Source organism: Ochotona princeps, chromosome 17, assembly GCF_030435755.1.
Source record: "Ochotona princeps isolate mOchPri1 chromosome 17, mOchPri1.hap1, whole genome shotgun sequence".
In the NCBI taxonomy this organism is placed as follows: domain Eukaryota; kingdom Metazoa; phylum Chordata; class Mammalia; order Lagomorpha; family Ochotonidae; genus Ochotona; species Ochotona princeps.
This window is the reverse complement of record NC_080848.1, coordinates 3938508-3955431: the sequence shown is the minus strand read 5'-3', so window position 1 is coordinate 3955431 and position 16924 is coordinate 3938508. Positions and strand designations below refer to the sequence as shown.

Below are 16924 nucleotides of genomic sequence, written 5' to 3'. Positions count from 1 at the left end.
CTGGAAAGGGACCCAGCTGGATACCAGGATGCAGAAGGAGAGGCGCCAAAAGAAAGCAGATTCTAGAATGTTCTTGGCTCTACAGAGAGAGGTCTCAGGGAGATGGCAGGGTCAGGTTCACCAGGATTTTGGCTGGAGTTGATGGGGAGGACAGAGGGTACAGTGCCAGGCTGAGTAGAAGAGGGAGAGAGGGTGTTGAAAGTGAAATGAGGGGTCCAGCACACTAGATCAATGGCTAAATCCTCACTTGGCAAATGCCAGGATCCCATATGGGTGCCAGTTTGTGTCTCATCTACTCTTCTACCCATCCAGCTCCCTGCTTGTGGTCTGGGAAAGCAGTAGAGGACAGCCCAAAGCCTTGGGACTCTGTATCCGCACGGAAGACCAGGAAGAACCTCCTGACTCCTGGCTTCAGGTTGGCTTAGCTTCTGCCATTGGGGCCACTTAGGGAGTAAATCAGCAGATGGAAGATCTTTCTGTCTGTCTGTCCTTCTCTGTAAAACTGCCTTTTCAATAAAAGTAGATAAGAAAGGAACAAAGGAAGAAAGGAAGAAGAAAGAAAGAAAGAAAGAAAGAAAGAAAGAAAGAAAGAAAGAAAGAGAGAAAGAAAGAAAGAAAAAAGAAAGAAAGAAAGAAAAAGAAAGAAAGAAAGAAGAAAGAAAGAAAGAAAGAGGGCACGCACAGCTGTGGGATGCATAGGCCATGAGTGGGTAGACCAGGAGCCCTGCAGGGCTGAGCTGTGGATATAGTGGTATAGACAGAGGGTACAGTGGCTCTGGAGAAGCTGGCCCTGGAGTGTGCCTAGGAAGGCAGTGAGTGGGTCCCAGCCTCCTAGCCTCATCCAAGAAAGCCTGGACAGCAGAGGGCACCCTGGCTGTGCCCATGTCATCATAGAGCCACAGCCAGAGCCAAGAGCTGGGAGGGCAAGGGCACAGGGTCGGCGAACACCTACTGCCGGAGCCTCCCACTCATTCCTAGTAAAGGAGCATGAAGACACACGGGATGGGGGAGGCCACAACGCCCAGGAGCAAGTCCTCAACAGCTCCCACAGACGAATCTCTTATTGTGGGCTGTGACCCAAGCTGAGCTCCTGACCTCTGGGAGCTTAGTCACGAGGCACCTCCCAGAAGGGTTTGTGCCTCCAAGGCCAGCCAGCCATAGGCTAGGATCATCAGGGCAGAAGATTCCAGGAAAAGGGGACTGCCAGGCAGGTACAGAGAGTTCAAGGTGCCAGACCTACCAAAGGAATGTGGTGCTGTGGCTGCTGCCATAGTGACCGAGCTATGGGTTTCAGGGTTTCGGGCTTTAGCAGGTTCTTCTCTCGTCCCACCTGGGGCAAACCCCTCAAGTCTTTTCTTCTATAGGATGAGCCTTCCACATTGGGTCCGTGGTCACCCATCGCTCTCTGACAGGTGCCACAGCCTCCCCCCTCCCCTAGAAAAAAAATTAAGCCAGGTAACTAAGCTGTGTGCTCAGCCCAGTGCTTGAGGGCCGGAGTCTCAATGGATGGAGGCATGGGGTGGACAGAGGCTGGGGCAGGGAACACCTGGCTCTGGGCACTGCAGCTGTAACTATGCCCCCAGCCTATGGGAGCCTCACCACGGACAGGCACCCAGAGTTCTGGATATTCCCAGAATGCTATCAAGTTCATCTGGATAAAGTCGAGGTTTAAGTTTAGGGTGAGGCTCCTCCACAGAACAGTAGGACCCTGGAAAGCCTCTCTTGCTTGATGTTTCTTCAGGAGAGGCAAGGATCCCCATGGGGGTATTCTCAGGGCGGCCTGCAGCATCCTGAGGGTTGGTGAGGGAGGTGTAACCGCATGCAGCCAGTTCAAAGGTCCAGCCATCCACAAGACTGTGCTATCGGGAGAACAGGCATGCTGAGGTCATGCAGGAAGGACCCTGCGTCCTCTATCATACACACCCGGATGCTGAGCTACAGAGTGATATAGAGCATCTTCTGTCCCCTGGTTCACTCCTGAAACACCCACAGCAGCCAGAACTGGTCCCAGCCAAATCCAGGAGCCAGGAACTCCTTCGGGGCCTCCCATGTGTGTGGCAGGGAACCAAGTCCTGGAACCATCCTCTGCTGCTTCCCAGGATACGTTAGCTGGGAGCTGGATAGGAAGCTGGGTAGCCAGGCCTGAGACCAGGCACTCCTAGAGGAGTTTCAGGTGTCTCAGCTTAACTTGCTGCACTGCAAGCATTCATTGCCGCCCCATTTGTAATGGGGTTGTCTTGTTTGACAATCTATTCTATGTACAGGTGCCTTATCAAATCCATCACATGAAACTATTTTTCCTCATTCTCTAGAACATCTATTCACATTTTGATTTGTTGTTTGGGGTGTAAAAGCTTTGCAATTTTGAAGAAGTTTAGTTTATATGCTCACTTGCCTTTGGTCTCAGAATTAACTGCCTAACCCACATTTGCAAAAGTTGATTGCTGTAGCCAGTGCAATGATTCAACAGACTAATCCTCCGCCTAAAAGCACCGGCATCCTGTATGGGCACTGGCCCGTGTCCGAGCTGCTCCACTGTTGATTCCCAGTTTGTGGCCTAGGAAAGCAGGGGAAGATGGATCAGGTGCTCGGATCCCTGCGCCTGCATGGGAGACCCAGAAGAAACTCCTGGTTCAGATCAGCCCAGCTCTGACAGTTGTGGCCATCTGGGTAATTAACCAGCAGAGGGAAGATCTTTCTTTGTCTTTTCTCTCTGTAAATCTGCCTTTCCAATAAAAATAAATAAATCTTTTTTTTAATTGACTGCTAAGTTTTCTTCTAAAAGCTTTCAAATCTTAGCTCTTAGTGTTGTGGTCTGTGGGCGCATGCCTGTGAGAGAAGGTAGACAGAACAGCATTCTTCATTTGGGGGACGGGGAATCGTCAGGCCTGCAGGTCTTATCACGTTTGATCTGGCCCTGCCAAGGCAACCACCTGCGAGACTGGGAACTCAACAAATCTAGAGCAGGCTCATTTTTAAGTTGATATTTTTGTATGGCCTGAGAATGAGGTTATTATACATATCCGAACAACCTTTGGCAGAGTAAAGGTTGCCCCTCCCATTCATGCAGAATTCTGCCAATGCATCTGGTTTTTTTTTCTTTTCCATAGTGATTGGGGCGTGGCCTGCAATAGTAAGGGGTAGGCTCCATCCCTCTGATGCAGCACATAGTCTTGACTGTTCTAAGTGCAGTCATTTTACTGAATTTATTATTTCAAAGACAGAGACAGAGAGACCTTCCGTCTGCTGGTCCACTCCCTGGACATCCACGGCAGTCTCCCACCCCACCCCACCCCTGAGCCAGGCTGGGCAGGCTGACGCCAGAATGCAATTCTTGTCCCCCAGGAGGGTGGCCAGCAACTAAGGACTATGGTCATCTATGGTCTCCAAGGGTCTACATTAGCAGGAAGTTGGAAACAGCAAGCATACACTCAAATGTGGGATGCCTGATTAGCATCTAGCATCCATCATAACCATCAGGCCAAATGCCAGCCCCTAACTGCAATGGCTGTAAACATTCTACATAATGAACATGGAGGGGCTGGCTGGCTTGGGGAGAAACTTGGAAAGAGGCTGTGGTTCTGAAAGGAGGCAGGCATCCTGGAAGGGGACCCACAGGGCTGGGAGGAGAATGGATACAACCCTCAAAGCTCTAGGCTTGGGCTTGGCGGCGTAGCCTAGCGGCTAAAGTCCTCGCCTTGAACGCACCAGGATCCCATATGGGTGCCGGTTGTAATCCCGGCAGCTCCACTTCCCATCCAGCTCCCTGCTTGTGGCCTGGGAAAGCAGGAGAGGACAGCCCAAAGCCTTGGGACTCTGCACCCGTGTGGGAGACCTGGAAGAGGTTCCTGGTTCCTGGCTTCGGATCTTGGATCTGTGCGTACCGGCCGTTGCAGTCACTTGAGGAGTGAATCATCGGATGGAAGATCTTCCTCTCTGTCTCTCCTTCTCTCTGTATATCTGACTGTAATAAAATAAATAAATCTTAAAAAAAAAAAAAAAAAAGCTCTAGACTTTCTGGGAGCAGTGGGAAAGCCACCTGCTTCAAAGCCAGCATCCCATATGGGTGCCAGTTGGTGTCCTGACAGCCCCCACTTGCGATCTAGCTCCCTGCTAATGCACTTGGGAAAGCAGTGGAGGACAGCCTGAGCACGTGAGCACCTGGATGGAGCTCCTTGCTCCTTGCTTTGCCCTGGCCCAGCTCCGGGCTGTTACTGCCATCTGGAGAATAAATTAACAGGTGGAAGAGTTCTCCATCTCCCTTTCTTTCTAACTCCACGGTTCAAACAAAATAAATCTAAAAACAAACAAATAAGCCTTCTAGGTTTTCTCCCATCCAAGTACTAACCAGGCCCGACCCTGCTTAGCTTCCGAGATCAGACGAGATCGGGCGCGTTCAGGGTGGTATGGCCGTAGAACTTCTAGGTTTTCTTTGGAGCATCCCCTCCCCGCAACACTTCCAGGGTCAGCAAAAGACAGCAAAGAAGGGATCTTCCACATCAGCCTCTGCCCCACTTAATCCCCCCCTTCTCTGGGTCACGCTGCAGTCCCTTCTCAGGACCACTATGCAAACTGAATGCTGACGACACGCAAATTATTCCAACCAGGCAGCGTCCAGAGTCTGGAGGGGCTGCTGGATTATCTGCACCCGGATGGGACCCCAGGCAACCTTCCATGCTTCTGAGAGCTGCTGCCCCAGAGGTCGGAAGGTAGGGTCTCTGCCCACCGCCTCCAAGACCGTCCCAAGTCCTCCTGCCGCTGTTGCCACAGCACAGGCCAGGCCACAAAGCCAGCCGTCTCTCCCAGGCCAGCAGGCACAGCCTCCGGATGTGGCTCTAGCCCAGGGACCCCGCTAGCATGATCGCCTGGGTCCCTTCCTGGGGCAGGGGAGGATGGTTTCAGCGACCCAGAGGTCTCCCTGTTGCGTTCCTCCTGGACCCAGGCCAGCTTCCAAGACCTGGGGTGACTGGGAACCCCCACTGAGGGACTCCTTGCCTTCCACAGCCTGGGGAAGGAGGACAGCTCCTCCTCCAAAGCTGGCTGGACCCCAAATCCTGGCAGGAAGCAGTGACTGGACCAGGACCAGTGAGCTCAGGAAGTTCCTGTTGCCCAGGCCATTCCAACTAAGCTGTGGTCAGCTGGGCGGCAGAACACAGAGGGTTCCTCTAGGGAGAGGAGGATGGCGGATGGGCCCAGCCTCTCTCTCCTGTGGGCTGACTGGGTGCTCCAAGTTTAGGCAGGTTCTTGCTGCTCTCCTGCTTCTGAGGGTGGTGGGGGTGGGTCTCCCCACTCCTGGGGCTTCAAGAAGTCAGAAGTCTTCAGAAGTCTGCTCCAATTGGGATGAGACAGAGCACCCCCTTCCCCCCCAGGACAACAAGTTCCTGCATACCCTGGAACCCCTGTGCTTATGCCTGGAAGGACCGTAGGACAGTGGCAGACAGGACTCTGAGGACCTAGAGAGGCCCCTGTGACCTGGTGGGGAGCCCCCAAAACACAGACTGGGGCTGTGGCTGAGAGCAGGACCAGAAATACCAGCTAGATTTTGGCTCTGTGTTCAAACCCATCTGCCGACTCCTGGCCCTAAAAATCAGTCTCACCGGGCTTAGGAGTCCCCAAGAATGGAGGTTGGCAGCTCCTGTGGCCCAGCCTCAGCCCCATTCCAAGAGTAAGAGAGGGGCAAGGGCTCAGCCCCATCTCCCTGCTCACCCACACACCAGGCAGGGCACTGACTTGGGGCTCCCTGTGCCAAGGACATACACTCAGAGCTCTGGCCCCACCACTTCCATGGTGCACTGGGCCGTTCCAGAATGCACCTGCCTGCCAGGAAACCCAATCACCCTTGTTCCTGAGCTTGCCTACCACTACGGGGACACAGGTGGGTCCCCTTTTGTGCTGAGTGGGGGAGTGCATGAAAGAAGCCCTGCTATTAGTATAGAAGGGATCCGGAGGGGGGTGTTGTCAGAAGAGGGGAGAATCTATCCCAGTGTGGCGTGAACAGCACTGGAGAGAAGAAACAGATGGATGACCTGGCACTGCTGGGGAAGAGCAGGGGGCAGTGTCAGAGTGGCATACTAGAGATGCTGCCAGGGCTGAATCTTCAAGGACCAATCAGATGTTCTGAGATTCTGGAATCCTAGCAGCCAAGGTCAATGGGAAGACCCAGCAGGCTGGGGTGGATGCTGGTGGGCACAAATTCTGCAGATAATGTGGGCATGCTAGGGTTGGTGGAGGGGACTGCCGCTCATGGAAGGCCGAGTGTCTCTGTGTGTGCTGGGGAGGGTCTACAGACCTCGGAGAAGGAGGGCTCCCACCAAGCACAGGTGAGGTAAAAGTACAACAGGTGATTGGCGTGTGGCTCAGGCCAATAACCTCCTGAATGGAAGAGATGCTGGGGGTTAGTGAGCCCCACCATCCGTTGCACCAAGGGTTCTGGAGGGAAGGGAGAGGAGCCTGGTCCCCAGGAAGGCTGTCCAGAAAGGCAACTGCAGATAAGGCCACTGTCCGAGAGAGACTTCTGTCCCCAGAGGGGGCAGGAGGAGAAAGTAGCAGGAGGAGCCATAGCTGGTCAATGGGCAGATGGAGCGCCCAGGCTGGAGCAGCAGGGATGGGGAAGGGTCGGTGTGGGCAGGGGGCCTCTAGGAGCAGAGGAGAAAGCCAGGAGCCCAGGAGCTGGGGATGATGAGGGAGGGAAGTGCCGCGGAGAAGAGTGTGGAAACTTGACATTGGGACAGCTTGGGGTATCAAGTGGCAACCATGACCTTTGCCTTTGCCAGGGTAGCAGAACTCCTGGGGGGTGTGGGGCTTGTTTACACAGGAGGGATCCCCAGGGGCCTGGAGCTGGGCCAGCAGGGAGCTGTGGGCTGAAGGGTCCCTAGCGCCACCTGTGCCCTGCAGGGGGTAGGCGCGCCTAGAGGTGCCCACACTGGGGCTGCCACTCCCAGGTACACTGAGGCTGTGATAACTGGGCTCACCTTGGCAGGGCTCCTGGAGCCCCGTGAGGAGGGGAGGACTCGAGCTGAGAGAGAGGCAGTGTGTAGGGTAGATCCAGCTTAGGTCTGTTTGAAAAACTCCTGGGTCCAGGAGCAAGGTGTGGGGGCTGGGCCAGGCAGGAATAGGGGGTTTCATATTTCTGGTAGTTTCCTGAGTTTCCAAGGATCTCCCCAGAACCTGGAGCCAAAGGGAGAGAGGCTGTGGTGAGAATAACAGCTTGTGGGATGAGCTGGCTGAATCGTGGCTGAGCGGCCTGGAACCACAAGGGTGGGTGAGACCAGAGAGTGTGAGGGCACCAGGAAGCCAGAGTCCAGAAAGGAGGGAGGGAGTTGGAAATGGCTGTGAATTTAGAGAGGGAGGAGACTTAAGACTCCCCTCTGGGAGGAGTGTGGCCTGGGTGGAATGCTGAACTGACACAGGACCCACCTTGCCTTTCTGAGCCAGAGGTGGGAGGATATGTATGCGTGCACTTTTGGCATACAGCTAGGGTGTGTGTGTGTGTGTGTGTGTGTGTGTGTGTGTGTGTGTGGCATGCCTATCCCCTGCCTGTGTGTGTAGGTCTGCAAGTATCTGCACTGTGTGCAGCTGTTTGTCTACCCTAGCTATGCCTCTGTGTGTGTGCCCACATGCAGGTCTGTGTGTCCTGGCTTGTGGCTGTGAGTGTGCCCACGGCCGTGTCTCTCTGCGTGGACCAGGTTGGGGTTGCTCAGAGTGGCTCACTATTCAGCTTAATTGGGGGGTGTGACTCTGGCCATGAGCTCCCTGCAAGAGGAGCATGTAGGGTGATTTCCGAGGGCCACCCTATGACCACGCCTTATCCTCGAGGGCAGCTGCTTGGGTGTCCCCACGGAGCTGTCGGCTGTGTGTCCACCGCTTGGCTGCACACAGCACAAGCTTTCTCACTCTGGCCTTCGCAGCAGCACTGAACGGTGACATTGTAAAAGTCTGTGCAGGAACCCTGGACACAAGTATTGGAGAAAATGCCCCATTTTTGTGCCTTTGGGGACCTTGGCATTCTCCTGGCCCCAGAGGTCTGCTCCAAGGAGAACTCATCTGCTGACTGCCAGGTGATGTAATACCTGGGAAGAATTCTACACACTTGCCTTATGCCACCAGCCCGGTTACTTCCGGCCCTACCCCTGCCACCTCCTGCCAGGCTGGAAAGTGGGTGAAAGGAGATGCTGAGGCCCTCTGGCCACCTCCCAGGGGGTGGTGCCCCCAGGTGATGCCTGGTGCTGGAGCACAAGGAAGAGAGCAGTTTGATCTACCCAGGGCAGGTGGCAGGAGGGCAGGGGAGAACAGGCAGCCTGCTAACTGTGGGGCTCTGTTCTGCACTTCCATAGGCAGTGAAACCGCAGTGGTGCTGGCCACAGGATGCCCCGGGCCCTGGAGCAAGTAGATGGCAGCTGGGCCTGGGTCGTTCTGCTGGCTGCTGTGCTGACCCAGGGCCTGACCCTGGGGTTCCCGTCCTGTGTCGGCATCTTCTTCACTGAGCTACAGCATGACTTCCAGGCCAGCAACAGCGAGACCTCCTGGTTTCCCTCCATCCTGGTAGCTATGCTCCACGCTGGAGGTGAGGAGCAAGGGGAGGGGCCTGGGGAGGGAGGAGGACATGGGAGAGGGCCGCAGAGGAGGAGGAGGACCAGCTTTGCCTCCTGGGTGTATTCCTGAGATTTCCCCTGATTTCTGCAAAGTCTGGCCCCTGGCTAGAGTCCAGCTCGGCCGAGGATGGGAGAGCGGGCAGCACTGTGGGTGCAGGGTTAGGCACAGTCCCTAGAGGGGCCTCGCAGAGCCCTGAGCCAAACAAAGTCTGTGTGGAGACTGGGAGGAGGCAGCTGCCAGTAGCAGCGGCCATGGCTCTGTCACCATTGTCCAAACCGGACGATCTGCCTGCACCTCAATGTTTGTCTCTGTCATATGGGAGTGACACCCAGCACTCTGCCCATCTCCCATGTGGGAGATAAGGACGACCGTGGGGAGCTGGGAACTCGGCTGGCCTAGGAGTTATCCGCACAGGTGTGTAAGAGAAAACCTTAAAGCAAGGAAGGGGAAGAGCAGGCACTGTCCCCAGGGCTCCCTGCAGGAGGAGGTTGGCAGGGGCTGGGGTACCCCAATCTCCCCCTTCTGCCTGCTGTCAGACAGAGGCCCCTGGGTCCTGGCTGGGAATCCCAGGGATGTACACACCTCTCCAGCAATGGAAGCAGAACAGGAACTGTTCATGGAACATCCTCTCCTGGAGTCCTAGAGCACAGGAAACTGTCCTCGGCTCCTGGGGGCTCCTGGGGGGCACTCCCACAGATGGCGAACTCACCGGGGGTACTCAACACCCCCTTTTATCTTGCCTCAGCTGACCCCAGCTCCCTGGCTGCCACCCCTTCCACCTGGCCCTAGAAGTCCTTCCCAGCTTGGGAGAGCTTGCCGGCTTCGTTTTGGCCCACAAGATTGGGGCAGGTAGTGGGACTCTTGGGTAATTGTTTCTCACTCAGGCCCAGAAGGGGCTGGCCACAGAAGCTGAACACCTGTGGGGACCCCTTCTTGCACAGTCAGCTCTGGGCTCCCCACCCCCTAGCAGACACTCACAGTCACTGTGGGATTCCTGTGTGTCCATCTCATGGTGGTAGACATCCACCCCTCCAGCTGAGGCTTGTTAAGGATGTCATAGACACTTTGAACTTGATCATGCCACTGACTGAAGCCCTCCCCGCCCTGTACCTTAGAGAGGTCTGGAGAACAAACAGGAACAGGATCCAAGATCAGCCCACAGTGGCAGCAGCAGCAGGGTGAGGGCCACTACAGAGGAAACACCTGCTTGCAAGGCCCCGCCCCTCCTGCATGACTCAGGGCTTTCCCTAAAGTCACCTTTTCAGAGTCAGCCCTGAAGCTCAGGGTGCAGGACCTGTGGATTGGGGCGTGTCCACACCTCTCCTCTCCTCTCCCTCTGCTCCCAGCCTGAGCGTGGTCGTCTCCGACGGTGGGCTTCCTTGCCCACGGCTCTCACCCACGCTGGCTCACACACTTTCTCCCCTCTTCACTGCACAAGCAATGGCAGGTGAACCCTGGGGCTGTGACAAGCTCTGTGACTGTGCTTGGGGGCAGGGTGCTATGGGGCGGAGGCCTCTGTGAGCTTCCAGGAAGAACTGGTGGAGACTGGCTGGCATCTGCTTGCTCAGGTGCAGGCTGGAGAGAACGTAGGTGGTCGGGGGACCACAGGGAATTGAAAGTCCCCATGCAGACTGTTGGTGTCAGGAGGTGACGGGGAGAGGAGAAGCTATCCCACCTGATTTTCTCCAGAACATTCCAGAGACCAGTGCAAAGAGGCACAGAATGGCCCAGGGTCCCCCTCCTGCAAGTTGGAAAGTGACAAGAGGGCTGTGGCCATATTGGAGGGGACGAGGCAGGGGGCACAGCAGCTGATTTAGGTGCCCTGGGATGCAGCCCTCCCCCACCAACACACACACACATACAGACCCTTGGCAAGGAGTATCCCCATAGGTGATGAGTCAATCCCTTCTCACCCAGATGGAATCAGTCTCGGTCAGTGCAGCCCAGGACCAGGGTGATCCCCACAGGGACCCCTGTCATGGTCAAACATCACCCAATCCTACCGCTCACTTTGTAGGGGGAAAGTGAGGTACAGCGCGAGAACAGGTCCTCCTCAAACACGTGGTTAGTTAGTCTGTGGCAAGATGAAATGGGAAACCAGGCCAACAGGCTCCGGGGCTGGAGAAGCTGCCCAGCTGGCTCTGGCCATTGTCTCTCTTTCTCACCCGTCATTACTTCCCCCACCACCGCCATTCACCTGTCACCTGTTGGCCGTCTCCTCCCCACAGGGCCCGTGTGCAGCATCCTGGTGGGACGCTTCGGCTGTCGAGTGACCATGATGCTGGGGGCCATGCTGGCCAGCCTGGGCATGGTGGCCAGCTCCTTCTCCAGCACTCTCAGCCAGCTCTACTTTACTGCAGGATTCATCACAGGTGACTGTCATTCCATCGCGACCAAACAGACCATGCGCATGTGCACAGGGCAAACAAACCGCTTTTTCCACCATAATTTATTTTACAAATAAAGACAGAGAAATTGGGGGAAGAGGGAGGACATTGCTTCTATCCATAACTGGATCATTCCCCCAAATAGCTGCAACAGGGGCTGGTGCAATGGCTCAATTTGCTAATCCTCCGACTTTAAGTGCCAGGATCTCATATATATTCCAATTCATGTCCAGGATGCTGCACTTCCCATCCAGCTCCCTGCCTGTGTCATGGAAAAGCTTTTAGTGGAGGATGGCCCAAAGTCTTGCGGTCCTGTACTCATGTGGGAGAGCCAGAGGGGGCTCCTGGCTCCCGGTTCCTGGCTTCAGATAGGTTCAGCTCCGGCCATTGTGGCCATTTGGGGAATAAATCAGCAGATGGAAGATCTTTCTCTGTATCTCCTCTCTGTAAATCTGCCTTTCCAATAAAAATAAGTATATGCTTTTAAAAAAACAGCTGCAACAAGTGGGGCTGTGCCAGGCAGAGGCCAGGAGCCTAGCACTCAATTGAGGACTCCTGTGTGGGAGGCAGGCACCTGCTGCGGGGAACTGGAATGAGGGGTTGAGCTGGGGCTTGAACCTAGTTTCTCCATGTGTGTTGTAGGCATTCCAAGTGGCCGCTTTAGAATGTTTGCCCTCCCCCAGACCAGACTCTTAATCTTCTAGAACTCTCACAGCCAAGTGCGGCAGACACAAAACCACACGAATACATGGAAATGTTGAAGTATTTATGATGGCAGCGATGCTTGGGAAGACAGAGTGGCAGGTTTCTGGCCTTGGGGACAGGAGGGCTGGGAGGCTATGAAACAAGAAAAGTAAAGGAAGGTGAAGTCCCAGGACATCCGAGGCAGGCAGTAGAGCAGGGCTGGGGGAGTCGCTACCTCAGTGGGGCACTCGGGGGAGGGGGATGTGGCCAGAGACCTTTGGGGTGAGGGAACTCGATAAGTGGTTCCCTGGGGAAGGGCATTCCAGCACAGGGAAGGGTGACTGCGGAGTGACCGAGCGGTGACGTGGCCAGGGTGGGGACAGCATGAGGGTGGAGTGCTTGGAAGGGCTTGTGGAGAGATGGGGAGGTTCTGACAGACAGGTGCGATGCTGGAAGAGGTTGCCAGAGCCCAGAACAGAGGACCCCCATGACTTGCTGCCCCAAGTCCCTGGTTCTTGGGAGAACATGGGAGAGGAACAGGTTGCAGGGAAGGTGTCAGGGCCGGCTTGGGCGTGTTCAGTCTGGGGTCAAGCAGAAGGCCAAGCTGGAGCCAGCCCTTCAGAGCTGTGTGGTGGGTGACACAGAGAGCAGAGGTTTGCCTGTTGTCCCCAAGGCAATAAGGGTGGTTAGCTGAAGAGGCCCAGAGGTCCAGCCAGGAAGCATTGGCCAGAGAGGCAGAAGGAGAATCAAGAATCATTTCTCCTTCCAAGATGAGTAAAGGGTATGGAAGCACAGAGGGGTCAGAAAGACAGAGGGCCAGACCCACCCCTTGAGTCCCACGGGGATGGGAGGCTGTGAGCAGAGCCAGGCGGGCACAGGTGGCAGGGCATGATGGGAGCACTAAGGGAAGGCAGGTGTGGATGACAGAGGTCTGCAGTATCTGCATGGCACTGTGGCGTAAGGAGTCCAGAAGGACAGGCCAGTGCCCAGGAGGGGTGATGGCATAGAAAGAAGGCTAGATGGCTGAGAGAGACAGAGAGAGAGACAGCTCCCATTCCCTGGTTCATTCCAAAAGCAGGAACAGGGAACTCAAGCCAGGTCTCCCACATGCGTGGCAAGAACACAGTTAAATGAGCCATCATCACTGCCTCCCAGGGTCTGCATGGAAAGGAAGCAGGGGTCAGGACAGTGGTGCAGGCCAGATGGCCAGTGAGGGCTGGCATTTTGGCACAGTTGGCTAAGTTGCTGCTTGTGACCTAACCCACAGCCCTCATCAGAGTGCCTGGGTTTATGTCCAGGCTCTGCTTCCGATTCTGGCTTCCTCCTGACGTGTGTCCTGGGAAGCAGAAGGTGATTGCCGAGTCCTTGGCTCCCGCCACCCACGTGGGTGATCTGGAGGGAGCTCCTGGCTCCTGGTTTCAGCCTGGTCCAGCTGCGGCTGTTGTGAAGGCCTCTGGGTGTGAGCCAGACAGCAGGCAGAAAATCTCTTTCTGTTTCTCCCTGACTTTCCAACAAAAATGAAAATAACTAAATACATATTAGTGGTGGAAGGGTAGCCTGGTGCCATGAGAAGGGGACTGGATAGTCTTGGACAGCTTTGGGAAATCAGATCGAAGGGGGGTTTCCTGTGGTTGAGGCCTTCTTCATGCCCTGGGGACACGGAGGCCCAACTGAAGGTGGGTACCGGTGTGCCAGGGCACTCCCCTGAGCTGGTCTCCCCTCTCACACCACAGGCCTGGGCATGAGCTTCAGTTTCCTGTCGGGCATCACGGTGCTGGGCTTGTACTTTGTCCGCCGGCGGGCGCTGGCCAACGCACTGGCATCAGCAGGTGCCTCTCTGGGCATCACCCTGTGGCCCCTCCTGTCCCGCTACCTCTTGGAAGAACTGGGCTGGAGAGGTTCCTTTCTCATCTTCGGCGGGGTCCTCCTCCACGGCTGCATCTGCGGGGCCCTCCTGAGGCCAGTGGACACCACCACCTCGACCTCTGAGACTACAGAAAGTGCCCCTCCTCCACTGTCAAAGCCCCCTGCACAGAGCTGCCTGGCAACCTGCGGTCAGGCCGTGCAGCGCTACCTGGCCTTCGACATCCTGCTGCACAACCGGGCCTACTGCGTGTACACTGTTGGCGTGATGTGCCTGATCATGGGCCTCCCACTGCCTCAGATCTTCCTGGTCCCTTACGCTATGTGGCACGGCGTGGACGAGCACCGGGCTGCCCTGCTCATGTCCATCATCGGCTTGAGCAACATCGTCCTGCGTCCCGTGAGTGGGCTGCTTATGGGCTACCGGGCCTTGGCCCGCTACCGCAAGTACCTGTTCTGCCTCGCAATCCTGCTCAACGGGCTCACCAACCTGATTGGTGCAGCATCAGCTGACTTCCGGGTACTGGTGGCCTACTGCCTGCTGTACAGCGTGTCCATGAGTGGCATTGGCGTCCTCATCTTCCAGGTCCTGATGGAAATCGTCGCGATGGACCGGTTCCCCAGTGCCCTGGGCCTCTCCACTGTCCTGGACGGCATAGCTGCCCTCATCTCCCCGCCCCTGGCAGGTGAGACCCTGGGAAATGTGGCCTGGGGGTGGGGGCAGCATGGGAAGGAGGGTAGGGAAGAGGGGAAAGTTGCCCCAGAGTTGGCCTAGTCTGGTATCACCTCCAGGCAGGTTTACAGAAACAAAGAGAAACACAGAGAAAATCAGTTTGCCGATGCACTCCCCAGACAGCTGCAAGGATCCGAAGCCAGGAGGAGCCAGGAACCTTCCCAGGAGCCCAAGGACTGGGGTCATCCTCCTCTGCTTTCTCAGGCCACAAGCAGGAAGTTGAATTGAAAGTGCAGCTAAGATACAAAGATGAGCCCATATGGGTTGCTGGCATTTGCAGGTGTAGGATTAGTATGCTGAGCAATCGTGCTGGCCCCTGATTTTCTCTTTTTTTTTCCCTTAAAGATTTATTTTATTTGCCTGAAGGGCAGGGAGAAGTGAGAGGGGAGTGGAGGGAGGAAAAAAAGAGGGAGAGAATGTCCCACTGCTCTGTAAATGGCTGTGACAGCCAGAGATGGTCCAAGTCAAAGTCAGGAGTCCGGAGCTCCATCCGGGTCCTTCAGGTGGGAGCAGGTGCTCAAGTACTTGGGCCACCTTCTTCTGCTTCCCAGCAACATCATCAGGGAGCTGGGACAGAAGTGGTTCTGCCAGGACTGCCACCTGATACTGGCTCTGATACCATGTGCTGGCTGGCACAGCAAGTGGCAGCTTCCCCTGCAGAGCCACAAAGCACTGGATTGGCGTATCAGTGAAGTGGGTGTGCTGTAGCGACAGCGGGTGTCCTTGGGTCTGTTGGAGGCTCTGCAGTCATGCAGTCAGGAGGAGCCTCATCGAGGACCCAGCAGGCAGGGAGCACCAGGCACAGGCACGTGTGTGCTGATGCTCCCTCTGCGCCCTGAGACACCACGGCACTTGTAAAATGTGGGAGAGAACTTCTGCCGCCCTCACCTGCAGCCACATGGCTGCAAGCAGGCCCTTCAGTCCCTACTTATAGCGGGCTTCTCCTGGTGGAGGTGGAGCAGACGCATGCCTGTGACCCCACCAGTGATGTACGCTTGGAGGGAACGTAACTGAGTGTGCCAGTAGGAGAGCCCCAGGAGGAGAAGCGTGACATTCCAAGTGAGCTGTGCTGAGGCCCTGGGCTCAGACACGGGACGTGCACTCCAGCATTGCTTTGCAAGTTCCAGTTTTTGAGATTGTTTCTAAGCCAAGAAGTGGAGAGAACCACCCAGGAGGGGTGGGGTCTGGGAGGTGGCTGAGCAAACACCCCGGCCGCCAAGGGCGAGGAGTCACCTTAGGTTCTCTTCTGGCCATAGAACTCCTTTCCTCCAGGTCAAAGGACACCTAGTGCTTCTGCCCCACCTTCATCCAGCAGATAGCTCCTGGATGCCTGCAGGTGCCAGCCCTGATGCCCACAGGATGATCAAACTGCTGAGCTTACAGAGTACAGAGTCCATGGGAGGGAGGCCTGGCAGCCCCAGGGTGGTGCTCTCACCTACTCTCTCTCTATCCTCCAGGGCTCCTCCTGGATGCCACCAACAACTTCAGCTACCTGTTCTACCTGTCCAGCTTCATCCTCGTCTTGACCGCCCTCTTCATGGGGGGCAGCTTCTATGTCCTCCAGAAGAGAGAACAAGGCAGGCAAAGCAAGGTGCAAGGAGACACCCCCAAAGACAAGGACACCCCGGAGAAGCAGCTGTGTCCTGAGAACACAAACATGACCAACGTCTGAGCCCTCGGGGGCACGAGTGTGACCTGCGTCAGAGTGCTGAGATCGGTGGGCGGCCACCGTCTCCATGGAGATGTGCAGCATCTAGCTGCTTCCCCAGGGGCTGAGGAGAAGGGCAGCCTAGGAAAGACTGGGTTCAAGGCTGGTCGCAGCTCTGCAAATTGGGACCCAGTCATGGGCCAGAGCCAGGGGCTAGGGGTCTGCAAGCTGTTGGCTGGAGACCCAGGGCCTTTTCATGCAGTGGGATCTGCAAGAGGATGGCTTTCCTGACTTCTTCCTAGGGCACCAAGGCACCTGGGACCCTGGAAGGTGGATCTGATCCCTGCTCAGGTTTGTCCTGGCCAATCAGCTCAGCCACTACCTCACTGCTCCAAAAACAACAACACATGAGACCTTCATGGCCAACAAGAAACTACTGATGGGCCCGGCGGCGTGGCCTAGCAGCTAAAATCCTCGCCTTCAGCAAGCCAGGTTCCCATATGGGTGCCAGTTCTAATCCCGGCTGCTCCACTTCCCATCCAGCTCTCTGCTTGTAACCTGGGAAAGCAGTCAAGGACAGTGCAAAGCTTTGGGACCCTACACCCACGTGGGAGACCCAGATAAAGGTTCCTGGTTCCTGGCTTTGGATTGGCGCAGCACCGACCGCTGCAGTCACTTGGGGAGTGAAACATCGGACAGAAGATCTTCCTCTCTGTCTCTTCTCCTCTCTGTATATCTAATTTTGTAATAAAAATAAATAAATCTTAAAAAAAAAAAGAAAGAAACTACTGATGCCATCGCTCTGGGCTCCTTGGGCTTCTAGACTCTGTTCTCCCAGAGTCTCACCCCCATCCTCCCTTCCCAGTCCCTCAGAAATAGCAAATGGGTGGCATGCTGGGGGGGGTCACTGTTTCAGTCCAAGTTTCCAGATCCTGTGAGAGGTGCCAGGGAAGGGTTGGGTTAGGGGGTCGGTCCCTGGTGCAGAGGGGGACAGGTTACAGATCTAGTGGGTGCATT

General features: G+C 55.8%; 1 protein-coding gene across 1 annotated transcript; it reads left to right on the top strand.

Annotated features, from left to right (window-relative positions):
• The first annotated feature begins 8239 nt into the window (after window positions 1-8239).
• On the top strand, window positions 8240-16129 carry SLC16A5 (solute carrier family 16 member 5). Its single transcript, XM_004599727.2, has 4 exons — window positions 8240-8563; window positions 10821-10964; window positions 13397-14212; window positions 15717-16129. The coding sequence occupies exons 1-4, from the start codon at window positions 8365-8367 to the stop codon at window positions 15929-15931; spliced, it is 1374 nt and encodes a 457-aa protein (XP_004599784.2). The 5' UTR covers window positions 8240-8364; the 3' UTR covers window positions 15932-16129.
• The last annotated feature ends 795 nt before the right edge of the window (window positions 16130-16924 follow it).